The 27,810-nt window shown below is 35.8% G+C and overlaps 2 protein-coding genes, 1 long non-coding RNA gene and 4 other non-coding genes across 10 annotated transcripts; 6 read left to right on the top strand and 1 right to left on the bottom strand.

Annotated features, from left to right (window-relative positions):
- The first annotated feature begins 3,294 nt into the window (after window positions 1-3,294).
- LOC103977840 (uncharacterized) lies at window positions 3,295-6,891 on the top strand. 2 transcript variants are annotated; one of them, XR_010485111.1, is made up of 2 exons: window positions 3,295-6,190; window positions 6,292-6,891. It is a non-coding gene; the product is annotated as an uncharacterized LOC103977840 (long non-coding RNA). The 2 variants fall into 2 exon arrangements; XR_010485112.1 differs by having other exon boundaries at window positions 6,307-6,891.
- On the top strand, window positions 3,533-3,654 carry LOC135608655 (small nucleolar RNA SNORD14). Its single transcript, XR_010485622.1, has one exon. It is a non-coding gene; the product is annotated as a small nucleolar RNA SNORD14 (small nucleolar RNA).
- LOC135608656 (small nucleolar RNA SNORD14) lies at window positions 3,747-3,872 on the top strand. Its single transcript, XR_010485623.1, has one exon. It is a non-coding gene; the product is annotated as a small nucleolar RNA SNORD14 (small nucleolar RNA).
- LOC135608659 (small nucleolar RNA SNORD14) lies at window positions 3,984-4,105 on the top strand. Its single transcript, XR_010485625.1, has one exon. It is a non-coding gene; the product is annotated as a small nucleolar RNA SNORD14 (small nucleolar RNA).
- Window positions 4,427-4,546, top strand: LOC135608657 (small nucleolar RNA SNORD14). The gene has a single exon (XR_010485624.1). It is a non-coding gene; the product is annotated as a small nucleolar RNA SNORD14 (small nucleolar RNA).
- A 2,540-nt stretch (window positions 6,892-9,431) lies between the features above and the next one.
- On the top strand, window positions 9,432-12,494 carry LOC135607202 (heat shock factor-binding protein-like). Its single transcript, XM_065098822.1, has 5 exons — window positions 9,432-9,557; window positions 10,628-10,684; window positions 10,915-10,938; window positions 11,022-11,064; window positions 12,172-12,494. Exons 1-5 carry the CDS (start codon window positions 9,528-9,530, stop codon window positions 12,291-12,293), a joined length of 276 nt encoding a protein of 91 aa, XP_064954894.1. The 5' UTR covers window positions 9,432-9,527; the 3' UTR covers window positions 12,294-12,494.
- A 382-nt stretch (window positions 12,495-12,876) lies between these two features.
- On the bottom strand, window positions 12,877-26,932 carry LOC135582900 (uncharacterized). Of its 3 annotated transcripts, XM_065098824.1 has the most exons (33): window positions 26,590-26,932; window positions 26,000-26,061; window positions 25,797-25,889; window positions 25,280-25,451; window positions 24,998-25,113; window positions 24,794-24,880; window positions 24,563-24,679; window positions 24,425-24,488; window positions 24,172-24,314; window positions 22,847-22,894; window positions 22,694-22,762; window positions 22,104-22,179; window positions 21,164-21,294; window positions 19,880-19,939; window positions 19,651-19,720; window positions 19,521-19,585; window positions 19,366-19,427; window positions 19,162-19,282; window positions 19,033-19,090; window positions 18,784-18,896; window positions 17,548-17,625; window positions 17,192-17,254; window positions 16,984-17,079; window positions 16,772-16,881; window positions 15,932-16,121; window positions 15,426-15,540; window positions 14,617-14,729; window positions 14,461-14,538; window positions 13,911-13,979; window positions 13,696-13,827; window positions 13,532-13,588; window positions 13,372-13,452; window positions 12,877-13,281 (listed from the first exon to the last, which is right to left on the bottom strand). In XM_065098824.1, exons 1-33 carry the CDS (start codon window positions 26,711-26,713, stop codon window positions 13,231-13,233), a joined length of 3,084 nt encoding a protein of 1,027 aa, XP_064954896.1. In that variant the 5' UTR covers window positions 26,714-26,932; the 3' UTR covers window positions 12,877-13,230. The 3 variants fall into 3 exon arrangements, with proteins under 3 accessions (XP_064954896.1, XP_064954895.1, XP_064954897.1); XM_065098823.1 differs by having other exon boundaries at window positions 22,694-22,894; XM_065098825.1 differs by lacking the exon at window positions 26,590-26,932 and having other exon boundaries at window positions 22,694-22,894; window positions 25,797-25,879; window positions 25,978-26,056.
- Window positions 26,933-27,810: the final 878 nt, after the last annotated feature.

Consider the following 27,810-nt stretch of genomic DNA (forward strand, 5'->3'; position numbering starts at 1 on the left):
AAATATTTCTTATATCACTTATCTTAAAAGCATATTAGTTCAATAAATTCATCAATTAGTTTTATTATCAAAATTCAGGATTCAATAGTCTACACTCATGGGTTACATCGATTAAGTGTAACACTAGTGTTAGTAGCCCTGACGAAGAACTCATTCTCTCTAGTGATTACTCTCAATTTCTCCCTTCTCTAGCTTCATTGGCAATGATAGTACTCCGATCGTTTTTGGCTTTGTCAACATTGATTATAGGTGATAACTCATCTCGCCTTTGATTGTGTATCCTCTCCTTATCGACTTTTGCTCCTTTCTCTCTAGCTTTGTTAGTGCTTTGCTAAGAGGCTTAATAACTTCTCTTCAATATCACCAATCCTTCCTTCAGTGAGTTCCTCTTCGACATCTCCTCTCTTGTTTTTAGTAAGCCTTTGGTGTCTCCCACCCCAAAATTTTATATGTAATACCTCACTATTATTCTATAATATTGAAGTATTTAGGTGTTTTAGGGTAAAAGATTAATTGAATTTAGGGTTGGTAGATTATTTAAATTTTTGGACCTCTACCTGATGGTCTTAGCAGATAAGCAGTGGTGCCACCTATACCTAGTGCACTACTACTCTAGACCAAGTAGTAGTACCATCTGAACTATAAAATTATTTATGAAAAAATATTTTTTAAAATAATCTAAAAATAAAAATTATGAAAATTGATACTAATTATTATAGGGAAGTTTTGATAGGTTTAGAGTGTAATTACTAGAATTACACTCGGGTTATACTTACATTATACTCGATCATAAATTTAATATATATATTTTTTATTTTAATAATTAATGATCCTAAAATCAAAAAAATTAGAAAAAATAATACTAAACATTTTAGAATCATGTTATAAAACTTTTGGAGAAGTTTAGATAGCTTTGGATATTATTCTCATATTTACACTTGTGTTACACTATTCAATATAAAATTCTCATATTTTGATAATTAATAAATTTAAAATTAGAAAAAAAATGATAGTAAACATGTTATAATCATATTGTCATAATTTTGAAAAAGTTTGAATAAGTTTGAGGATAATTCCTCTATTTACACTTGAGTTACGCTCAAGTTATACTATTATAGATTAATGTGGATTATAGACTTGTTTTTTATATTGATGCATGCTTAGATCATTGCACTTCATTGATAACTAACTTGTAAGTTATCCTTATCAAATAGAATTGATTTTAATTCATTTAGTTAAACATATTATTTGATTGGAATGTAAAGGTGGTGAACTCGTGAACTCTCTAATATGTTTTAAGATATATCGATTAATTTTATTATTTTTTATCCCTTAAATTTTGGATATAATGTCTCGTATTTGTAATATTTATATTTGTATATAAACATAATAACACCATTATATGGATCCCTTTGATAGAGGATATTTTGGTATTGCCCAGCTAGCAGCCACCTCGAAGCATAGGTGGTGCCACTTCGCCCAACTAGCAACCATCTCATATCATACGTGGTGTCACCCCAATCAAAATAACACACAGAAGTAACATAGCCCGACTCAAAAGTGATGCCACATTGTATCTCCAAAACAATGCACTACAAATCTGCACCGCTCAAAATCAAACGATGCTTGCCAACAAGAATACAACTTCACAAGGTATGGTTTCAGAAGAATGGATATAGAATAGATAAATCACCCACCAGAAATATCGGTAGACGCCAGGAAGCACAGGGAGAGTTGACTCCATATGGAAGGTATAAAAAACCATCCCCAGATAAATGTCAAGGATAGGATCCACTATGCACAAAATTTGACTTAAGTTTCAGATAGGTTAAGTCAAAACTCTCATCTCCAACATCGACCTATTGTGTAGGAACTCGAAACCATAAGCCCCTCGTGGATTCGCTGGAGAATACCCTAAGAGATGGCGTTCACGACTCTTCGTCCCTTCTCCATGAAACCTTCCTCTTAAGTAACACTATGAACGACCTTACACAATCAGGATTGAACCTAACTGTGCCCCTTCTCGAGTCACAGCATAAGGAATCACAATATCCTTCATTCAGGTAAATAAGGTAAATGAAGTAGTTACTACAGGTAATATATATCATAATTTAAAGATTTATATAAATTATTATTAAATTATGTGTAACTAATTAATTTTTTTTTTTCAGGTATAAAGTCCAAGAAGCATGAATCACCCCTTTCTCCTTCACCGTCTATTACATCACCCCCTCATGCGTCACCTCTTTTTTCACCACTCGTACTTCCTTAGTTATTACTAAACCCCTACATAGTTAATAATTATTGTTATATTGATCATTTTAAGTATTATTTGTAAACCGAGTAGTAAGAGTGGAGGGCAGATTATAGTTATTTCTGCTAGGTTGTGTAATTTTGGAGCTCTTAAGAGGATACTTTTTTATCATATAGCGTATATTCCTAATAGTTCTATGTGCCGATTTACTTTATATAGTATTTTAAAAGCTGGGATTAAAGGATCCACTTTTACAGGTGGTGTCCAATTTAGTCCCGAATGATATTGCTATGATTTTAGAGTTGTCCAACTATGAGAAAGTCATCGATTTTGAAGCTAACAATTTTTTGTTACATGTTTGAGAAATACTTTAGAAATTAACTTTTCCGTAGATAAAAATATAGAAGATCTATTGAGTAGGCTAGTTTTTAGTGATGATGATATTGACATTATCAGTTTTTGTAAGTTATACATTTTGTACAAATTTGTTTATATTTTGATTTGTCAAACCGATTATATTTTTATTTTTATTTTATAAAATCAATTTTACTTTATCCGCTCATATTAATATCTTATATTTATGATTTAGATTCGTTAACTAATTATAACTAAACGATTGTTGTTCATTCTTACATCACCATTAAAATTCTAATTATTGGCGCTTGGATAAACAAGTTAAAACTTGAATTAAATTCCTCAATGTCCCATTATTTTACCATGTTTTGTCTAATTACAAGAGTATACAAATACAAGTTTTTCTTTTAGGTTTTGGCAAGTTAATATTAGTGGAATAAACAGGAAAATCATCATTGTGTAGAATTATTGTTACTACGAGCATTATTTACTCCTATGAGTTCTCCCCATGAAGAGTATTCATCATCAGAAGGCCGCCGCTGTGTTTAGCAATTATATGATTTGATGGGCCGAAAGCCCAATTTTGGTGCCCTTCTGCTTTGCGCAACTAGAAGCTTCCGGAGCTCCCTCTCCACCCTCTATATATGCTTGCACTGCGCCTCTATTAACGCAACGCATCCCGTAAACCCTAAGCCTTTTCTGCAGCGGACGCCTCCAAATCCTGGTTGCCTCGCTTATTTGACCTCTCTTCAATCGATGCTTCTTCTGATGGTAAAGTCTCTCTTCGTGTTCGAAATGGCAGACCGATGAGCGCTTTGCTGGGCTACTGATGCCGGAAGTGTGTTGCTTTGTGCTGTTAATGGCTTAGCGTTTTCCTGTATGTGGTTTCTAATCGGTAAATCTTCCTTCGTGGGTTGTCGGGGTCGTCGATGATGATAAATTCTAAGGCTTGTTTCTCAAAACATTCGCAGTGGCCGCCTGAGAGCTTTCGCCTCGCCGGGCTTGAGAGCTTATGCTGCTCAATTTTTCCTTGGATGTCTGAGATTGATCCCTGTGTTGTCGATCGGCTTTTTTATTATTTTTCGTTGTGTTAAGAATCCTTTTGATTTCTGTAAAGTTTCTAAATTTTCGTGCTAGACGTCGATGATGAGAGATCCTAAGGCTTGTTTCTCAAAACATTCGCAGTGGCCGCCTGAGAGCTTTCGCCTCGCCCGGCTTGAGAGCTTGTGCTGCTCTGTTTTCCCTTCCTTGGATGTCTGAGATCGATAAACACATTAAATTGTCGCGATATTTTTCGATGTGTTTTTAGCTTTTTGAATTGTTACAGCTTTAAATCTCAATTTTTTTCCTTCTCTATATCCATTTTTATGCTTGATTCCAATGACGATAAATTCAAAGGCTTGTTTCTCAAAACATTCGCAGTGGCCGCCTGAGAGCTTTCGCCTCGCCGGGCTTGAGAGCTTGTGCTGTCCTGTTTTCCCTTGGATGTCTGAGATCGATCAACAAATTAAGTTGTCCCGATGTTTTTTGATGTGTTTTTTAGATTTTTCAATTGTTAAAGCTTTAAATCTCAATTTTTTTTCATTCTCTTAATTCATTTTTATGCTTGATTCCAATGGCGTTAAATTCAAAGGCTTGTTTCTCAAACCATTCGCTGTGGCCGCCTGAGGGCTTCCGCCTCGCCGGACTTGAGAGCTTGTGCTGCTAGATTCTCCCTTCCTTGGATGTCTTAGTTTTAGACTAGTGATTGATTTATGCTCGATCTTTATTTGATTGTCTAGAAGCATTAAAGTTGTTTCTTTTAACTACACTGAAGTTCGCCATTGATGACAAATCTAAGGCTTGTTTCTCAAAACATTCGCAGTGGCCGCCTGAGAGCTTTCGCCTTGACGGGCTTGAGAGTAGTGCTGCTCAATTCTTCCTTGGATGTCTGAGTTCCTTTCCGAATCATGCTCTATAAATTAGTTCTCTCCTACGGTGTCTGCTAGTCTTAGCTTTTGTACTTGAAGAGTAGTTATGATTGTTCGATCACTAAATTTGGTTGTTATCACGTTGCATCTTTGGTTTTACATTGATACTAGCTGCATGCCATTGTGTCTCAATGTGTCGCAGTGCATCTCTGAATGTGTTCGGCTACAACAAACTATTCACATTGTTTCTATTCATCGAGCTTTGTTTGATACTGTCTCCTTCTTCCAAAGATCATATTGTTCATCGTAGCTCATCATTTCTAGTCGTAACAGATCTCGATAATGTTTGACGTGTTTTCATCTAAATACGATTTATATTATGTAGCTATTGGTGTCAATAATTGGATTTAAGTTGATGTTCTAGTTTAGTTCTGATCACTTGTTTAGCCGCTCCCATTCCAAGCATCACTTTGGTTCTTTGTTGTCGAGTCTTTAATGTCACTGATCGTCTATACTGGTGTACGAAACATCCAGTATGTGTGTATGCGTATTCCCTTGTACATGACAGTCTCATGCTGGAAGGACGTAAAAGGAAGTATGTTATTTAGTCTTCATGGTGGTCGCCACGCTGCCTTAATTCTGGCCGTGACGACAAAATCCCTATTGTTTGCACCCTTCAAAAGCAATCAAGGAGGCTCCACTTGGAAGATTGGTTGTACTAAATTATGTGACATGCTTGTCTGAAGTTTATTTTTTAGATGCCTGAAGTATCTTAAGTTAACATACAAGACCTGTTACGATACTATAATAAACTTTAAATCCGTGAACTCAGAATATTGAACTCTTAATATAATGATATCATATGCCCTTTTTTAAATAAATAAAAATTATTTTTTTAAAAAAATATGGCATGGTTTATTGTAACAAAAAAAATCTCGAGATTGAATAGTAGTAACTATTGTTGTTGTGGTGGTTTTGATTTTAGGCAATTTTTTTAACATGTGTGCATAGAGTGTGAGATCAAGAAAATACCCTCTTAGATTCCTAGAGAGTTCATTAAGCTACATTCGAAACCGAATTATGCCATCAACGGATGTAAATTAATGCACTGTTATTTCATATTGTGTCAAGATTAATTTTGTGTTGTGACAATAATAATTCAAATATAGTTATTTGTGTCTCGGACCTCCTAATCTGGCATATCGCAACCAGCAGGTTTACCTAAATCATATATCTACGAATTAAAACCCCAATACCTGCCTGAGATAATTGAAGTTATTATGTTACGATCTTTAACAACGAAATCTCTGATGACGTGCACCTTTTTGTCTGAATAGTATGGAAAAAAGTCAGTGATGTGGTAGGCTATATTGACTGCACCTCAATGTTTTGGAATTTAAGAAAACTCTTTTTAGTTTTTCTTAAGTAGAAAGGTCTTTGGTTGGTTGTTTACAAATCAACTTTCCACTTCTTTTCTTCGTTCCATCGTAACCACCAAAATGTTTTTTTTTTCTTTTATATAAACATATATATATATATATATATATGATATTCTTTTCCTTATTTTTCACAACAACAAAAAGAGAAGTGGTCATTGCTCTTACAATTATACTTGTATAAAACACCTACAAGCAGCCTCAACCTCTACCCTTCATCATTCACACACCAGTTGGTAAGAAGTTCTCTCTCTCTCTCTCTTCCCACTGTTCTGTTCTGTAATCGATGCTGAATTCTTATGGAAGTTCAAGTTCCTGTCCTTACCATAAAGATTAGTTGTTCTGTTTGCAGGAACACAGGGAAGATGGTGGTGATGGGGCACCAACTAGAAAAGCTGGTGGGCAGCCTCAAGGCCAAGCTGAAGTCACTGAAGGGGAAGAAGCCTTATGATAAGATGGGCAAGACGGATAGCATGAGGGTGGAGATCAGAAGCAAGAGGGCTCAGAAGTTCATAGCCAAGAACCTTAAGACGGCCGACTCCATGGGAAAAAAAAGCTATGCCTTTTAGTTCCAGCACTAGTGTGATTTTCCTGTAATGAACTTTCTCTCTCTCTCTCTCTCTCTCTCTCTCTCTCTCTCTCTCTCTCTCTCTCTATATATATATATATATATATATATATATATATAATTTAGATATTCCCACCCACCATGATGAAGGGATGGAAGCTGTTCTCGGCTTGTTTATCTTACATGCTGTTTTCTAAAAGATCCACTGGCAAGAATCATGTGTGTGTTATGAGAAAGAACACTGCTGTTTAGTTTGTCTTGAGCATCTTCAAGCTCAAACTTGCACCTTTTCTTTTTCGAGAAAATTAACATGATTTTGAGGGTGTACCTTATTTTTCTGTTCAAGACATGGGGTTTAAACTTGGCTAATTTTACTTTGTAGATCTCCTGCATGTTGATATGAGCAACAGAATACAAGTCTCTTCCCTAATTTTTTGGGGATTATTCTTTTCCTTTTCCAGAAAGGAATATTCTTTTCTTTTTTTTTTTTACAAAAAGACTTAGATCTATAACCACTCATGTTTTAGGGGTTTCCACTCATCTTTGTATGGTGAGCGAATCCCAAGAAAAGCCTTTTTTTTTTGGACATTTTCTAGTATCTTTTTTACCTAAAATATATAAACTTCAAGAATTAAGGCATAAAGATTGTGTTGGTTGCATTATCAGTCATGGGGCCATGCATGAACTACTTCAGATGGGCTACATGGATGTCATCAAGCTTCATTGATGAGAGTGATATGTCATCAAGCTTCATCTGACAGTCACACTGGACTTCAATTGGTTCACACTTCATTGTATGTGATTGTGTGGCCCAAAACATAAAGTCTCTCTGGCATTTTGGTGATCATGCAGTCGAGAAGTGATTATACTCAACACATCACTTTCCATGTTGAAAACTAAGCATTTTGACCTTTCTATGACATATATTATCTCCCATCTGCAACATTTGTCCTTGCAGGTACCCAAAGATCATCTAGATGGTTTAACATTTCAATGTCTTTGAATATTCTTTTTAATCAAAATATTCTTAATATTTTCTCTCGTGGAAGTCAATTCAGGAGTTTGTGTCACCTATATTTATAGTTGATACTGCCACCATTGATGTGATGGATGCTGGTGGACCTATCTCGTTTGTATCGCTCTATCTAATGAAGGTTGTGGCTTCTTAGCATATTTTCAAATCGTTTTACTTCTACTATGGATAGTTACACCTGTTAAATATATTATGATTGCACCCAACTCATCATTCAACATGAACAAAAACATAATTAATAATTATCCTTCTAAGTTTCCCAACTCAATTAGCCGCTTTTTCCTACTCGAGCTCTCTCATCCGTTCAAATGTTAGGTCGGCTCTAATACCAATTGTCACGACCTGAGTCTGATGAACTAACTGACTAATAACTCCATTTTAATTCTTCAACACCTAAATGCTTAAACGAGAGTTAACATAGTATACAGCTCATATAAGTCAATCATATATATTGCGCACTTTCAATGTAGAACTAATGGAATGCCATTTATATGGTCTAAACTAAGATGAATATTCATAACCAATGGATTAATCAGATCATGGCATGTTTAAATTGTTGTCCTGTTTGTCAAGCTGAATCTGGTTCTATCGATCACATACATTTTGAATGTTATTTCGCTTCTTCGTACTGGTGTTATTTTCGAACTCATCCAGGCCATCTGGCATAGAGTCCTAACAATACAGTCTTTACCTACATGTTTCTATCATTGACTATGATGGTTCTTATGCACCTAACAATACAGTTTTCTCACTAAGAGCAGCGAGGGTTCTTATCCACTCATGATGGTATTGAAGCTGAAGCATGGGGTATCAGAGACGCTCTTCATCGTGCTCATTCTGAAGGGCCTTCATGACATTATTGTCAGGACTAGTTCTCTCACGCATAACAAGATCCTTAACAGCAGTATCCTCATGCTTTGGAAGCTTAAAACCCTCATCTTTGATTGTCTAAATCTTGTCAAACCTGTTAATGTTGTCTCATGGACACACATCATCACTAGGGAAGAAAACAACATTCCTCGTACCCTTCCCAAGCGAGCAAGGTGCACAGGCTAATCTCAAACTTGGGATCATCTCTTAGTTTCCCCAGATGCTTCTTAATCCTTGTTAATATATTTATTTTTATTGTTTAAAAAACAACTTGAGCTTTTACTAAGAGTTGATATTAACCAATTTAAGGGTTTATAGAATAGGAAAAAAAACTATAAAAATTTAACAATTTGCTGGATACCTCAACACCACTTGTTTTACTTTTGTTCTTTTCTAATTAGAATCTAATCATAAGCTTTTATATATATATATATATATGTGTTAGTAAACTTTTATGTAAGGTGTCAGCATGGCTCGATCCAGTCTCCGATGTATAAGGTTGTCCACGTGGATGCTCGGGTGACGAGGGCGAGCATCGAGTTGGGTTCGACCCTCGTCCCCCGAGTATGGTCTTCTCTCTTGGCGAGTGACTTACTTCTTCGTTGCTGGGCTCCTGCATATAAGTTGAGGTCAAGAGGGGGATTTTCTGACTCGACCCTTTGAAGATTAACTTAATTTTTGGTGGAACAAGAGAGAGTTTAGTATTCGAAGTGTCTTCCTCTTTTGATTATGAAGGATTAGCTTTTATATCTACGAGGATGAGTTGGTTGGCACTCGTACAGAAGTTAAAGTCGATTGTCCAAGGAGCCGGTCTCAATTAATTGAAGAACTAATTACCTAAAAAAATTAATAGTCCGAATATAATGGGAACCGCTTGATAACGGCACGATACTGGCTTGTCACAGCGGGACATGTTGACATCATTATGGATCGTAACGGCTGCTCCAACTTCAATTACCGGGCATTATACCGCTTTCAAATTTTGAACCCTCGGTTCGACGACACTATATAAATCCCTTCGCCTTCCTCTCTCTCATCCTTAGCTCGCCTTGTTGCTCTTTCGAATTCGGATCTGTTAGGGTTTCGATCTCCTTCCTCGACGATGGCTGCCACGAACCCCGGATGCGTCAAGGTCAGTCCATTCGAAAGCCCAAACTGTCAATGCACCTCCCCCATCTCTCTCCACTCGGATCGATCTGATTCTGTTTTGTGATGGCTATCGCGGATCTCATACTGGGTTCGGGTGCGTAAGATCTGAGTTGATCAGATGAAGCGATCTTGACCATTTGTTGTGTAATTTCACATCTAATTGTTTTGCCTTGTGAATTTGACCAAATGGGCACGGTTTAACCCTTTGTGCCGGGTGGAATTAAGGGACGTGGTAAAACCCCCAGTGACATTATGAACCAACTCAAAGAAAGTGGGCGAATGTGGTCTTGAAGCGATTATAATTGCCACAAGTGAGGCTCCTCAGTGCGAGTAGCTTTTTCTCTGTATGTTATTGATCATGCTAATGAGCGAAAATAAGGGGGTTTTGTTATGTAGTATTGCTTTCGGAGGGACGGTTAATTGTGACTTGATATCGTTCAGAGAATTTTGATCTTCATAATCATAGGGAGGGTTAGTTTATGACATATGCACAATTTCCAAATTCTTTATGTGTAAATCGTAAGGAGGTGAAAAGAAGCACTAAACTGACTTTTCATAAAGATAAAGAGTTGTTGGTAAGTAGAATCAGTATGCGTCAGGAAAACCACTGCCATCTGCCACCACTAAGACATCATCTTTGTTGGTCCAAAAGATCAATAGTAGCTCTGCAGAGGTATACTGTAAATTTCTGTTTAACAAAAATGATAGTCTATTGTGAACATGTTACCTAAAAAGTATGAGGTTGTGAGCTGAGGATAGGTGGAGCTGCTGAGCTCCGAATATGTTTCCTTTTCTCGGAGCTCTTGATGTTTCACTCTAACTTGGAAAAACTCAAATTGTTCAGTTAGATGATCACTAATCTTCATATATTTACTTCTGTTTCAGTTAAATCTGCATCGTCACATTTTGTTGTTTTCAGTTAAAAAGTTCCTTTCCTAACTGCCAAATTTAATTATTCATGAAGCATTACGTGTTCTAGTTTTTATATGTATTTATAATGATAATCCTCTTTTACTCCACATCTGCTGGCTTCTGCCTCCTTAATGCCAATAGCAACCCGATCAAGACTCGGAGAGTTCGATGCAGAGCACTGCTGATATGACAGCATTTGTGAGTTTTCTTTCCCATGACATTTTTGACATTTCAAAAAAGATTGACATCATTCTTTTTACTCATTTCCATATGTTTTAATGTGATGGAACCAGCACAAAGTTGGCCTCATAGCTAATGAACTTTAGGGTCTTTATCATAAAGAAACAATGTATGGTTATTTATTTTCTCTCTTGACAAACTCATATTAAAGTAAATTGCTTTTGTTAATCTATTCACTTTCCTTTCAGGTACAAAATCTCCTCGTGCAGATGGTAAATTTTGTCTTTCCACCAAGAATTTTTTGTTTTTACTGGAGCATATGCGGTTTCTTATATTTGGAAGTTCCTTTTTACAGAAAACCAGGTTCCAAGCAATGTCAGAGGGCATTGTTTCAAAGAATATCCTTTGCCAAGCCTGTCTTAACAATGTGCACAGGACATATTGTCTTTTGTTTTACTGGACATCTTGGTTGACTCTGTTTCACTCAGTGTTTACACATTTCTAGTGTGTGATAAACTAGGATCAGAATAACTCACTCATTTTAATTATATATTTGACTTTGATATTACAGTTGTTAATTGTGAAACATATGTACTGTTATATCATTATATCAAAGTAGTATCTATACCCTAAGTGGGAGTATTACATACCTTTCAATATGCCAGTTATTGAGTTGATAGTTGTATCTTTCTCTTACAGTGCTTTCTTTCAGGATTCAAATTCTGCTGATTTAATCAATTTGACATTACTGGTAAATCATATTATAAGCCTCATTTTCACCTCTTTTAGCTGTTAAAATGCTTTTTCCAATCTTGCCTAGGAGTGACAAATTGGTGCAGTATTTCAGATGTCCAAGTACCTTCCGATCAAACAATACTTGTACATAAACAAGAAGCAAGTTATTAGATGATTGGGCAATGGTATTCATTACGTTGCTGCATTTACAGAAACTAATTAACTTCATGAACTCAGTAAGAACATAAGGTTTCCAGTTTCTCGAGATTGAATACGGAAGACAGTATGGTGGCAACATCAAACACATGATAAAATAAATGCATGTTCCTTTTATGTTCATGGGTATACTCAAAATACTGCTTGCAAAATTTTACTCCAAATCTGCAATGACTGTCCAATTTTTGGCAGGAACTCTAGAATGCTTAATCTAAATGGACCCAGTTTAAGAGTTCATAATGGGCATAACAGAGGACATTCCTTCTGGGAGCAGGTTTTGGTGATAAATGTTGGATTAAACTCTGTATTTATTTTTACAATTGTCTATTTTGTTCTTAATCGAAATTAAATCAAATTGTTTGCAATTTGTGCATTTTCATCTCTGCCTCAACCAAACTATTAATCATTTCCATTGCAAAACCTATGCCTTTGAATTATGCTCCCAAGAAGGCTCTTATTCCTTTTCAACCCCTGCATTCTCTTCATCTTTATATTTCATGCGTAAGCGCTAGCATTGTGTCGAAATGTGGATGTTCTTCTTAACTGCAATTCACTAGATGAAATGGGAAGCAAGATAGATGAACTGGAGCAGAGCATCCAAGACCTCAATGCTGACATGGAGGGTGCATCCAAGTCGAAGCCTGAAGACGATAAGCCTTCCGACGAGCCTGTGTAAGCTTATGAGAAGCAGGTGATGGGCGGACGATGCTGGGATTAGGGGTATCGTTCCTTTCATCATTTGCTTTTCTGCAGTAATATGGAAACCACAAGTAATCCTGTTGGTATCATTAGGAATCTATTGTACCTCTTTGTTAGCTGACACCCACAGATGTTTCTGAAACTAACGACTGCAATTCTTGGTAATATCTTCATGCAATCTATTGTGCTCCGCTTGTGGGCTTGTTAGCTGACACCCACAAGTAATCCTGTGGTTTCTGAAACTAACCACAGGTGTTGATACATAAGCTTGCTATTTATTGTGCTCCGCTTTCTGTATGCTTCGAGTGGTTTGCTGATGATGTTTAGGTCTTAGATGTATCAACACAAAAGAATTAATGATGTGAAACAAAGAAGAAGGTTTATGAGGGCCAAAATATTAAGCAAAGAATTATAAGAATTTCAAACAAGAAAGGCAACCGTGTGAGATTTGTAAAGAGATATGAGAGGTTTGGGTTTCCGAATTTATCAATCTTGGAAATTGAGATGTGCTAAATTAGAGGCATGCATTCATATGAGATTCCAAATTAGCTAGCTAGTCATGACTGGATATTGTCTGGAATATATATTATTTATGCAGAAACACGGTGGATCTCTGTAACGATGTTTCTATCCAAAGAATACAATTAGCCTGGTGGTGGTGAAACCAACCACTGAATCCCCCTGAAAAATTTACAACTTGACGTTTTGCTCTCACTGGCAAAGGAAGCAATAAATAACTCTCAATGGATAAGCTCAACATCGACTTCAATCAAATATGTAATTTGGGCAAAATTTGTTTGTACATACATTCAACAACTTACAAGCATATCAAACCTTAAAAGTCTGCTTTCTTCCTCTCTTTCTTCTTGACAAGCCCTTTCTTCATTTATCACAAACATTAACGATGGTTAAAGTTACCTTCTTATAACCTTTCTCACAACAGATTTTTGTACATCTGTCAGGTTCTGCAATGCGTGAGAATGTGGCAGCATTAGTAGAGAGATTAAACACTACTACTCCAAACTATATCAAGTAGCAGTTATGCACAAATCTACCTGGGAAAGATAATTGAAGAGTGCCTGATCGGTTTCATACAAGTTCAGAACAAAACTAGTCAAATACTCTGCCAGTTTGATCTGCAAAGCATGATGTGACTTATGAGAAGAGGGCACACTAATTTTTAACAAGACCTATGTTAGAATTTAGATAACAAACCTCGTTTAGTGGATCAACTTTTGTAAGATCATCATCATAGTCACCATCATCATCACCCTGGAAGTTTGGGCAACACATGAGACAGTGACCTCCCAAGTACATCAGAGTAAATGTATGTGGAGAACCAGATAGGTAAAGGGTTTGCATTGGTGATGTGTCCTCACCTCATCAAACACCTTTGCCATGGCATCAAGATGTTTGACTGAAGGATTAACATTTGATGGCACGGTAGACGAATATAGTATATCTTGTGGAACACCACTTCCATTGTTTGAAGCTTCTTCCCAGTCGCTATCCTACAGGGACAGCTAGCTTAATGAAGATACTAATATAATATATTTGGTATGTTTCATGTAAGAGACCAAAGTCACCCAACTACCTCATCGTCATCATCATCCAAGGCTTGTTCCTGAATCTCAATAAGTGCATCCGATAATAGAGCAAATATCTGCAGTTATGCAGAGCTCAAACTTCAGGTTCTCACAAAAAAGAAGAAATCATGATGAAATTGCATACAACATTGCAGATGCACTCAGGTAAGCATTAAGTTTAGCAGGTTAGTGAACAAATGATCCATCAGAAGAAACTACCAACAAGTATTTATCAAATGTTATCTCCATGAAATAATAAGTTACTGCTAAATATTCTAAATCCATCCACAGTCACAAATAGGGTATTTATTAGATTTTTTTTGGTAGAAAAGATCACACATCATGCTGGAAACAATCATTATTCACACCATTTCCAATCTCATAATGATAGTGACAAAGAAAACTCAAATGGAAGATACAAGTATTTCATCCAAAAGTATCAAAAGAGTTTCTGGCCAAGACTAAGATATCAATGGCCTAAAAGGCCACACTTAGATTATAAAATAACCAATTAAAAGACTAATCCAACTTTTTCAATGTTCAAAATGTGCTTCATACCTTTGCAGGAAGCGGTATCGTCGTCCATCTGTCAGGAGCTAATTTTGCTTTTGATCGTGTAGTTATACCTGCACTAGACTGCATTCTCAAATGGAATAAGATTTTCTAATATATTTCTAAAGGACAATTTGGTTGCAGGAAGGAAGAATGCAAAACCTTGATTAGATTCCCTTGGACATTGATCTTTGCCAGCTCCACATGACGTGTTGAGAATAATAGAGTCAGTGCAGTTGTTGTAACCTTTATCTGATAGGCTCCTTGAATTTCACCTTCACTCAAGAGATATGAAATTTAATGCTCCGACATTTCATCATTTCTTTTCATTTGTTTGGATACTATCACCAAAATTTCTTTTGCTGGATGTTATAACTCCATTAAAATTTAAGTGAATCAACAATTCTTTCACAACTAGTCCAATGATATGTATTCACAATAAAACATATCACCAAAGTTAAAAACCCAATGGGCATTTCACTTTAGTTGAAGAATTCTTCATATTGACCTTCTAGTCTTTCACAATTCTCTGTTGTGGGAATCAGTCCAGCAGCAAAGCCTCTCGTAAGTTAAAATCAGCCAAATTTATCTCAAAGTTAATAGAAACTGAAAGGTAAGTAACTCAGATCATTTTCATTTCTCTTAAATTGGTTCAGTATCAGAGTGAACAATCCACTCAGCAAAGATACAAAGATAGATGAGCGACTAAACCCTCATTAAATGCAATGACTAATAAAGCTATATTTTCACATCATTATTGTTCTGTTATCTTCTTTTAGTTTCTCTATAAGACACATGTTTTCAGTTCTTACCATTGTGAAAGTTGAATTATAGATACATGGTAGCTAGATACTACTGAACATGCAAAATCCTAAAAAATGGTGAATGGTTGATACTTCAAAGCAGCTTTTTGTTTGTCTGAAACAGCTAGAACTGGAGAACCAGAAACATAAATTAAACAAAATATTTACCCTGTATTTTGGTCCATTCTGGCATTACATAACCCAGTGCATTTTCATAGCCTTTAGCAGGTATAGTAAGCAATAAATTGATAAACCGATCAACATCTGGGGTACTGAGATGTACCTGAAACACAAAAAGAGAATATCAAACCAAACTTTAATTTAATAAGGAAACAACATAAGGTCTTCTCAAACTTTTTCAGGAAAGACAGATTGACAACATAAGGTATATTTTAACAGTAAAATAGAAAGTGCGGTTGCGTTGGCATTTAAAAGACAGTATTCCAAAGGGTATGCTGTAAACAATCAGATGGAGAACTCTTATAATTGTGCTATTAATTCCTACCAGTTATCCAAGGTACCAAACACACCATAATCAGCAATTTCAGAAAGAGTAAAATTATATGAAATGTAAGTTATAGCAACATTTTATTCTATAATTTAACAAAATATAAGGACATTGTAAAGCAGCAGAAAGTCAAAAGGAAAAAAGAAACCTTTAGAACGATAATTACCAGTCTAGCGAGAATAACAATCAAGGAACTTTTTAACCCAGATATTTCACATGACTGCATACGCCACACAACAGAAGCAACGAGCTCATGAATGTGCAGAGACATTTGGGATGGCAAATGTAAGATAAGCTGCAAAATGTAGCTGCCCACGAAAAGTGATCCTGAACTTTCGAGGTCTGGGTCCAGAAGTCTGTAAAACATCAACCAGGAATTTATTGGAATGCATTAAAAAAATAACAATTGTGTCAAATTTGACACAATAGACCAACATATCTTGGCACCACATGATGAACAATAAACTGTCACAGAACACACAAAAATGAAGAATACAGTGGGTGCTTGGACAGGTAGTAGAACTTAGTAGGAAGGACAGAAACCAATTATTTGATAAACATCAAAACAATCAGTGACATTCATGGATCAAATCTTAGAAATGCACTACAAGTTTACTGATTATGCAAACTTCATGTAAGTTTGAAATTTTAAACTAAGGGGAAGAGAAAACATCTTAACATGCTAATAACCACTTTTTTGAATAAGTACAACTTCAGTAATAATTACAAAATCTCTTTTCTTAGGTAACAAACTCTCAGTGTCACTAAGCACTGATTGTTATTCCAGACAATCTCTTCTACAGGTAAACCAACCACTTTCACAATCTACAAGTCCTAATTATGAATAATGAGTCAGAATCTTAGTACAGTTAAGTTATCACAGAACAACTGGTTAATATGTAAGTATAGAATTAAGCAAAAGATATGACTAGAGGGGTACTCCAATAAATTAAAATGAAGATAAATTACAGATTGCACCCAGCAAAAGTGAAGTCCTTAGAATTACCTAGAAGCAGCATCAAGTAATCTTTTCATTGTAAGTGCTGGGTCACCAGCCCACACTAGCAACTCTTGTCTTCCTCCAGACAGGAAGGAAGCCAAACATTCTGTTGCATTCTGAAATTCAATCATGGAATAAAGAAAGTGACCACATATTGTAAAGATACAAACAAACAAAGGTGACTGCAGTAACAACAAAAACTATACCAAATACTTCACCTGCATTTCTGCATGATCATCACTTTGGAGGACAATTTGAATTACAAGATTGAAGCAAGCATCAAAGATTGCCTTTACCACATCCAGAGGAGCACTCTATAATACATCCCAATTAATGATTGTCACCAACAGGAATCCAATAAATGGTAACACAGTTCATCTAAATTTTAATGAATAGAATAAGCAAAACTAAAGTCCAAAAACTTACTTTCAGTAGCATAATCAAAAGGTCCAATGAGCCAGCAACTAAACCAACAGGCTGTGACTGTGGCTGATGCATTTTATGATACAAGACAAATATGTCAAGCAGAATGTGTCAGAAAACACTTTAGACAAAAAGAAAAAAAGAAACAAGAGAAATGCTCTTTACACCCAGAAAAGAAGCCCAGGATAGATCCCAGGTGATTCTCAATCCTTCATCAAATCTCATATCCAACCATGAACTGATATAGTTTCCCTTAATTTTTACAACATTTTTTTGCTGACAACAGTATCTTGTTTGAGCTCTTGTGGGCATCTATAGCAATGATATCAATTCAATTCCTTTTAGTAGATAAAGCTTACTTTTTCCAAAACAGATCTAATGGGTGGCAAAATCCGTGAGACCAGAGGCTGTAAACATCCTGGAGCATTCTTGATTACCTGAAATGCAAATAATCTTATCAAGTCAACATATTTAATTGATTACAACATGCCATATAAAACTTGAAAAATATTCTATAGATCAATACACAAAGTTATCCATGTTGAACAGTTTAAGAAATACAATCCAGAAAATATAGATAATTATGGTGTCAATTGAACACAACTTACAGCGAACACATGGAGAAAGAAGATTGGGGGGAAAAAAAAGAGGTGCACGGTGTGATGCCCAACAATTCTAAACAATTAGCTCCTCTTATGCATCAATTTTGAAATAATTTTTTGGATGATATTGATTATGCAGTTTTAGAAGTCAGTACTCAGGCTACAAAGTTTTACAGAGTGGACCAGACCCGATCAAGACTCCAGCCTAAGTCAATCAAGTCGAGGTCCAACCGACTTCAGAAGGTTGAATGCTGGACTTCTTGTATCTCAAGATGCATGTTTGACCCTGCACAAGATATGGACATCAACAGTTTTGCACTGCGAAAGATTGGGTATGATTTCTTGCTTTAAGAAGAAGTCGTTCAAAGACTAGGAGTTGCAGATGATCACATCTACTTTAAGATGGAAAGGAGCTAAATCCTAATTATCTAACAAGTCATAGCTTAGGTGAAACAAGGGTTCAATTACCCTTTTCTCACCCCTAAACCTGCCATCCATACAAACCATATGGACATTTCTATGACCAGTCAGTACAATCAGTAAGGATACGTATGCAGGGCTCTTTTTTGGGGTACAATCAGGAAAACTTGATTGAAATTAAGAAGGTTAAGAGTAGGGATATTTAAGGAAGGTTTATCATGTTATTTCACTATATCGTTATGTAATATGTACAGATTTCTAAACTTGTCAAGCTCCTATTTAGGTTAGGATAATTGGAGCTAGTAGCTCTATATATAGGTATGCTTGCAAGTTTCATATTTTGTCCACACACTAAATACTGAAAAACAGTTTTTTAGAGAAAGGATGTAGTAAATACCATGGGAATATTTAACTTTTGAGCATAAGTTTGCTCAGCCATAAGAACATATGTCTGTTATCAGGAAACATGTTCTACATATATACCAAAAGTACCACAATAATAACACATAGAAGGCAGATATATGGATATCGATCGACATTTCCTTCTATCCAAATCAAATACATTGAGAGTACCTCCAAGACTTCAACTGCATCGATACTGATAAATGGATCTGAAACATGTTGTGACCACACATCCAAGATGATGGGGGAGATAACAGGTTCAATTGTCATTGATTGTTCTTGACCTATAATTCCAAAAAAATATTAAAATAAAAAAGAAATCATGACTCTCATTGCTTCAGAGAGAGATCTCATCTCCAGGTTCTAGGTGCTATGAATATGAGACATATTTAAATCATAAAAGCTCAAAAAGATACACACCTGCCTTAATAGCTGCTTGAAGTGTTTCAAGTACAAGATGTAGGGTTTCATCTGATGCCTGAGAAAAACAAAATATTGCCAATCAAAACTCATTTTGAAAATAAGCTTAAAAAATTTATAACTACATACCTGTCTCAGAAGATTTGTTAGAGACGACAACAAGCCCATTATATATGGTTGAACATTTTCACTATATACTGGCAGAAGCTGGGATAATGCCCTGCAAGCACCAACTTTTACAGGTGCTGGACTGCACAACAAATATGCCTAAATTAGCAAAAAGATTGCCTCACTACAACTAAGTTGCAAATGCAGCAATGATCTATTTCTTACACATCTGAAGCTATCGCTTGAATAGCAGCATATAATGACTGTTCACATATCCTTCTATTTATCTGCATAGTATTTAAAATACTCAGTATCTGGAATATTCCATGTATGGCAAGGAGGACAATCAAGATTCAAGAGGATGGAAATCAATGTCATACCAGAGAAGAGAACTTGGATATAGTTGAAAAAATGCGTGCATGAAGAAAAGGACATTCATGTATTCCTGACAGCAGAAAACCATCATATTTTAACATTAGAAAAACCTAGTTCTAAAAGAACTTTGACTACCTGCCCCTGAATCTTCAGTGATCATCTGCTCAAGAAGATTCCTTAAGTTATCTTTTGTTAGCTTTGAAGCCTGAAAGAAGGGTAAGATTCAAGGACTTATAAAATGAAACCCAAAGGAAAGCAAGACTAAAAAATAAAGATGAAATGTAGTCATTCCAGCTAGGAGTCCGAATGTAAACAAAGTTAATGTTGACAGCATCTTATCATCAAATCAGATAAGAAAACAAACCTCTGCTTCAATCAACTGTTCGGATAAAGAAACCAGTGCAAATAGAGATGCTTCTTGTAACTGGAACAACCAGCAGCAGTTTGAAATTTGACAATAGATACATGTACAAAAAAACAAATATGAAAAACCAGCCTTCAGCAGACAGAAGTCAAGGTAAACATTAAGTAGTAGTAAATGTACCAAGAGTCAAGTACAAACAACACGTCATAATTACATCACAAATAGCATCAAAATCATAGTTCACTGAACATAAATAAAATAAATAAGAAGCACAAGAAACGAGCTCCATTGCCACTGACAACACAACTTCTTGAAAAACCAAAATTGGATAAATTTCAGCTAAAAGAATTTGAGAGTTTGTGACCCAACTGTTATGGGTACGGAAGTAGTATATACACATCTGAGATCTCCAGATGAACCTATTAGATAGGGAGTCATTTTGAAATAGCAGCATATGGAGAAGAAGAGGAAGACATAAGAACACTTTATTGGAAACAATAAGAAGAGTTTCAACAGCTGATGACTTTTATTTTAAGTAGTAAGGTTGAGCTCAACAGAGCTTAATGGCACGAAAAGATCCATGTAGATGAAGACAAATAGTCTGATGTATGATTTGTTGTTTTTCAATTTAAACTCATGTAACAAGAGAGCAAACTTCCACAAGCACCTAAATTTCAAACAATCTAGGTGAAAAGTATCACATCCCAGCCTGATAGATCTACCAACCTAATAACTTGGATACAATGGACCTAAAACCATGTGATCCAAAATGTTTAAACTCAACTTACTAGTAGTATCCCATCTAGTTCTTATACTGTCATAATCCCCTCTCGCTTAGCGATGAAGGACTAATCAGCATGTTGTGTCCTTATCAAGGTCCAACATAAATCCACCATCATTTGCTAGCGGACAACATGTGAAGCTCATGGCCCAATCATGGCTCCACCCCTTGACATGCCTCTTGCACCATACCTCAATAGCCTTTTCTTACATAGCACCAACCACCATATGTGTGTAGTACTAAGTCTAGTATGGTTACAATTTTCAGTCTGATCTGATAAGCCAACTTAATAAACCTAAAGCACATGACCCAAAATGCTTAAGTTCAATTCTTTATCAGTACACCAATCTAGCCCTACATTCCATAATAACCTCCCACTAAATCAAGGTGTCACAAAAAAGTAAGAGAACTTCTAACATATGGAGCAGCATCATATACAAGGAAAAGTTTTTAGATATATGAAACCAAAAACTTAATATAGAGTTAGAAAAATGTTCACTCACTCTCCACCAATCTGCAGAACCTGCACCTTTTGCTTGGCATGATTCAGAAAAATGGCTTTGACATGCCTCCATTATAGATTTGATTGCTTCTCCACCATAAGCATTAGTTAACTCTTCCAGCAGGAGAGACCCTGGATATAGTTTATTTAGTAAATGCATCATAAAAATACAACCGAAATTTGTAAGTGCTGATGACAATTTCAAGCTCATGGAAGTATAAATACAGTCTCCAAACAAGAATTAAATGACACAAAACATGAAAACTATATGTCATGACTCTATAAATCACATTAGCTACTAAATTCCATTGAATATCATAAACAACAAAGAAATATGAAGGATTCCCTTGATGAGCCAGCACCTACTAAGTAAACACAGTAAAAATGCCTAGACCAGCTATGAGTATCAGTCTCCCGACAGGCCAAAACATGGGCCTAGTGCACCATAAATTGGCCAACTTTTGCTTTGTCTTAAGAAAAACATGACCTACAAAGTCTTAATTATCATGCCAACAAAAGGATGGGCATTAAGCAGATAACATGGTCTGGTACTGGAAAAAAGTTTGAATATTTATAAATAAAAGCTATGAACATTATGAGGCAAAATTCCTTTTCAACACAGCTGCACTCAGAGAAAGAAGAAAGAGGAGCAGTTCTAGCTACTGGTAACCCTTCAAGATACAGATTCATTTAAGATTGCTACATTTTCTTGTTAACTCCTGGCCAAGAGTGAAAACATCCAGAAACTTAAAGACCAACAAAGAAGAAATGCTTCTCTCAGCACAAACTAAACCTCCATAAATCAACTGTTGCCCAATTAAAGCCATAAGCTCCCAGAAACTAAAGTGAAACAAATAAGTCCACCAGAACAATTAATTTTACCTGGATACTCTGGAGAAGAATTATAAGGATTAACTAGAACTTGTTCAAATAATTTGTACCTGATACACGACAACTATAAGTTACATCATCCTCATCCGCAACATACTGGTTAGCATCTAGTGACCAACTGTGTTCCTACAACAAAGTGAACATCAAAAAAAAAAAAAAACAAACAACACAAAGAAATGGTCAACAAATAACTCACTACCAAACAAAGTTGAAGATGATATCAACAAAATCCTAAAGAAAGCAATATAAATAACTAATGGCATTAGAAGTTCCAAAAATGAAGTGTATGAAACAAACAAGAAAATCAACACAAATTGCAGCAGTTAAATCCAGAAGTTTGGCTGAGACTATTTGAGGATCAGTTAAATTTTACAGAATGATGTCACATAAGCATGTCTTGAAACATAGTACTCAGGGTCTTAATAGATTAGCCAACTATAAAAATAATAAATGAAATCAAGTTATGACTGGACAAGAAAGAAAAACAAAAATATTGGTGTTAACATTTAACCTGACTATGATTTGACAGCTTCTTAACCAACATTTAATCCTAAGCAAGTTGGATTATATTATATATACCACTACAATTCAAAATTTTTCATAACATAAGGCACTTGATTATATACCCAAAGGAGCATACCTGTTCTTCAGTTATCTGAAGAAAAGCAATAGTGTAATAAATCAGCTCCTTCACATCCCTGCCAATGACCTTCAAGCACCCAGATTGACATGAATAAAAACAGTCTAGGAAATGGGAAGTTACCAAAAGTGTGATAGATGTGTTAGTATGTACCTTCGCCAATCTAGATTTTCCCACGATAGTTAACAAGAACTCAAATAACTAAAGATAAATGACAACATTAGATGATGAATCAGAAAATTTTAAAAGATAATTAAACTCTTGCACAAAATGAAAAACTTAACCAATGTCTTTATGTATTAGTCATGCATATGTTAAAGCCATAAAGAGTTCGAAGCAAACAGAAAAGAATCTCAAACAAGAATGAAATAGAAAAATGTAACCACAAATTCTATATTTTTCTCTTCACTATTCTTCAAAAACTGAAGTTATCCATATGCAGTCATGATTTATTAGAACTAGTGATGATACAATCAAAAATCACCAAATCAACTATTTGACATTTTTCTTTAACGTTTTCTAGAGTCTTAAACCAAGTCAATCAATTGAAATATAGAGTAAGTGGTACCTCAAATTCAGGTAACTATAACTAGAGCACGTCTAAATGAACCCAGGGATGCTCATCCTCCTAATGCTCACAAAGCTATAAACTCCCATCCAATTTCAGGTATATCTGTAACAATGGTTAAATGTTTGTGGAGAGCATAATAAAGTGTTGGATGACTTCAATCTCATATAAGATTGATCCTACTCATTCTTGTATCACTACCTTAACAGAGGCTTCCAGACTTTTTCCCCCCTTTTTTTAGAGTCTATCATGAAAATATTCCTGAAAGGAATACAATCTCCACCAAGATCATCCGAGCAGGTATAGTAATTCAAGGGAGAAATATGTCTGTGAGGCATACAACAACTAGTATTATGGTTCCTACTTCCTACTACCATAGAATCTATACAGAAGAGAAGAAAAGACGAACAAAGAACAACAAAAGAAGTGGGAAGTAAACAGCAGTTACGAATATCTAATATAGAAATTCCTGCTGGTTGGGTTGTCATCTCATTTTACTATGAGCAACAAGAGGATTGGAAAATCAACAACTTTTCAAGCCAGTAAGCAACAAACCGTTTTGATAGATGGGTTGCTAACAAAATTCAAACATAAGGCATCATCAATCTATACAGAAATTATAGAGACAAAAGAAGAAGAATAAATAATTCTACAAGAGGAACATGCTTCAGATAAGAAAGTCCAAGAATATTATGCTCTAACTAACAAAACATTTTTTCAAGATGCAAACATTTGCAAAGCAACATAAAATGGAAACACACACAAATTGTTTATTTAATTATGTTCTATGTGTTGATTCAGTATATCACATCCAATTTTTATTTGGCATATTTTTCATACTGGACAGATACTGTTAGTTAGACTAGACAGTGGAACGAAACAGTCAAGAGTTCCAAGAAGAATCATGTACCTGAATGACAAAGGAATCAAGACTTTTTTCACCACCATCTGAATCATACCTTCCTGAATGTGAATCCTGCTTACCTTCTATTGCTGATAGTTGATATACTTTCAGAGAAGAAATAAATGTCTGCCACAAAGGTGCAAGAATGACTGCACAAAGATTTCATTCTCATAATCTGTATTAAAAAAGCAATATTAACAGGAAAAAAACACAACATAGGATAAGTTCTCATGGCTCCATAATGTTCCAAGATTGTTACCAGAAAATTGTGTTTCGCTAAGGTTGGAAATGCTCTGAACAAACTGGAGCAGACATTTCAGCACCTAATGTCACATCAAAGGCACACATAAATAATTAAATACATCTAAACAAAGTAAATGAGAGTAAATGCATCTACCTCCATCCTGAGGCTCCAGTCATCAGGATCTTCGGACTGCATTGGATCTTGTAAGATGATGGAGAACTGTTCCATCAAAGAACTAAGCATTGGCATCATCATTGTTATAGTTTCCGTCTGCACCATCAGATGTCCATAGTTATTTTTGAAGAAAAGTGGAAAACCATTAGAACAGTCACACTCCATGGGCAAAAGCAACGAGAAAAAACAAGAAGAAGAAGAGAAGTTTACCTTATATACCCCACTCATAGTTCCCAAGACTGAGACACAAGAGTGAACCACTGAAAGAGCTTTTGCACGCAGAGATTTTTCATACAACTACAAATTAAAAAGTAGAAGCTTAAGCAAAAAAGAGTGAAGGAGCTAATTCAATTTGAAAAGTAAATAAGTAAAAAAATAAAATCCAGGCAAAAGCACATTCATTAAACAACTTACATGGGAGGAAGATATAATAGTGTGCAAGTACGGAAAGAGAGAGGGAACTAATTTTGGAACCAATGTATCATCCAAATCATCAGATAGAAGAGCTAAACATCTTAAAGATCCATGCACTGTGGCAAGAGAAAAAAAATACAATGTCAAGTCAATAAAAAATAAAAGATATGTGGGGAGACACTAAGCAGTAAGTACACAGAATTGTATTAGTTTTGTATAGTTGATGACATAATATACAAAGTTTTTATCTGTTGAGATTTTCAAGCTATAATATCATATTACCTCCATTGATATTGTTCTCTCCACTTATCAATTTCAAGAGGAAAGGCAATAATTCAGGCCAATCCTCTGGCCAGTCATACTGAGCAATTGATGCTATTGCCATGCTTACAGCTGTACGGATTTTCCCATGAGAGTCATCCAAACAAGGAGGCAGAAGTTGGCGTATAGCTGCCTGTTGAATTATAACTTGAGGTAAAAAATTAAAGAAAAAAAAACTGAAGCACAATGAATCTACATGCTACAGATTTTTTGATTATGCATATCCATGAAAACTAACCAAATATTGTCAGAAACACAACAGAAAAGTATTAAACATAAAGCCAATCAGTAATGATACAAAAATATGCCCCCAAAAGAATACTGAAATATATTGGAATTAGCAAGTCTTAAACAGATTCAGTTGAGCATAGCAGAACAACCACATTAGTTTACAAACAAAATTTAAATCCCTCCTGTTCAAAGGCATAAGAGCTGCACAAACTTTAATTTATAAAAGAAAAACTGTAGCCAAAAAGACCTTCTCTTCAGGTGAAACAACAGGATGTACAAAATTCTCTTCATCTTCCTGCCAATGCTGCTTTATGAATTGCTTGAGCAAGACTGCTGCCAGGTGGAGGAAGTTAAGTCTCACAATAAACAGGGACCTTCCCAAGAAAGTAATCACAACCAAACAATTTATTGAAGGAAAAATACACAACTCTAATAAATTTACTAGGATATTTGACGTAATCCAAATGAGATCTCCTTGTTCACCATGATCTTGGACAGAGCAGCCCCAAAACCTGTGTGAGAAGAAACAAAAACCACTTTGTAGCAGTTATCAAATCTGAAACAATAGAACAGGTAGAAACACAATTTCCGTAGATGATAAAGCAGTACAGAGATGAAGTGACATCCTACAAAAATGCTAGGTTAGTAAAAAAGGAATCAAAGTGGTTGACAATTCTGCAACCTGCTTCTTTTTCTTTTGTGCCAAAACAACACAATGGCATTGAGCCAGAAAATAATCCTGTTAGAAAATTACTACAGCAACACAAATTATAAATAATAAACCAAAATGGTCGACGCACAACATGAACGACTAGAGTTGACTATCAACGAAACAACTAGAGTGCCATCGCGTTGTTACTACAGCGACAACATGGCCGATCATCGCGTTGACTATCAACGAAACAACTAGAGTGCCATTCAGACCTGGTCAATTACCTAGTCCTAGTAAAGTAAACACCAAATAACCCTTCCAAGATGCTAAATGTACGACTTGTAACTGGTGTCTCGAGAAACAAATACCAAAGAACGAAAAATCCAACCCGGTTGTGAAGAGGCCTGCTGTAGCGACGCCTCGGCGAAGGACCGGATGTCGCGGCTGGTGTCGAGCGTCGCGGAGAGGCAATCCAGAAGCCATTTCTGGTCCCGATCCACAACGGGTTCCATCAAGAAAACGCTAGAGCGATCGGCGAGTAGGGGCTCGGGATTTCCGCAAGGGCCACCGCAGCGACGGGGGCGAGGAGGGCGGCGAGATCGGAGAAGCGCTGTGGGGTGGCTGTCTGATATCCGCCTGGGGAACGGTCGGGGCGAGCGAGTTTAGGGTTTTTATAGGGATTGAGATGGCTGTGTCGCGCGGGGGGAGGGGGATGGGGGCGCGATGTGGTTGTTTGGGATGTGAGCTTTTGAGCGCGGCTTTTGGAATTGGTGCTTTTGGGTCGAGCCCAATCCGAACTAAGCGGGTTCATTATACGGTAGTTAGATCCGATTAGTATTTAGACTTAAAAATTTAACTTAAAATTCTTATAATTATAAAAATAAAATATTTTAATTTTATTTATCATAATATCATTAATTTTATCGATAAAAATATTTAAATAAAAAATAATTTTTATATTCTAAATGATGACGAATGATATCGATAATGACCGACGATGACATCATGAGTAACAGATGAGAATTATATTTTTATTGGAAATAATATGAAGTTCGATTAACTCAATTTCATTCCTTTATTTATGAAAAGAATAAGATAAATCTTGATGACTCTTTTTTGTCATCTATGTTAATATTATCTTTAATTTACGTTATTTCTTTTAAATTGATCTTTCATTGTTTGATTTGGATTCTTTGTTATGGTTTCTTTATTAAGATTTAAATTGCATTGACCACCCGATGGATAAAAAGGGAGAATCTCATTTTTCATAAATAATTCAGTTATGACTGACTATTCATGATATTATGTTCGCTTACCAAAGTTTTCTTGGCTCGAACTTTACGTATCTATCTCAATAGCCTTCTTTTAGGTCATTGCCTTTTTAATTCACATCGATCCTCGTTCTAATCCTAAATCATTTATTTTTGAACCCTTGTGGACGGATTAGGCAACAAAGTAGGAGTAAAAACTGCTGGTTCGGTAGGATTGGAAGGGGTGTGTTTGGCACCATGCGAAGAGTGGGACCTCAAGGGAAGGGAACGGGTTTGAGTTGACCCAGGTGAGGTGAGGGCGGTGTTTATTGGACTCGAGTCCGAGACGGGATTGGAAG

The sequence above is a fragment of the Musa acuminata genome, chromosome BXJ2-3, assembly GCF_036884655.1.
Source record: "Musa acuminata AAA Group cultivar baxijiao chromosome BXJ2-3, Cavendish_Baxijiao_AAA, whole genome shotgun sequence".
NCBI classification, from domain to species: domain Eukaryota; kingdom Viridiplantae; phylum Streptophyta; class Magnoliopsida; order Zingiberales; family Musaceae; genus Musa; species Musa acuminata.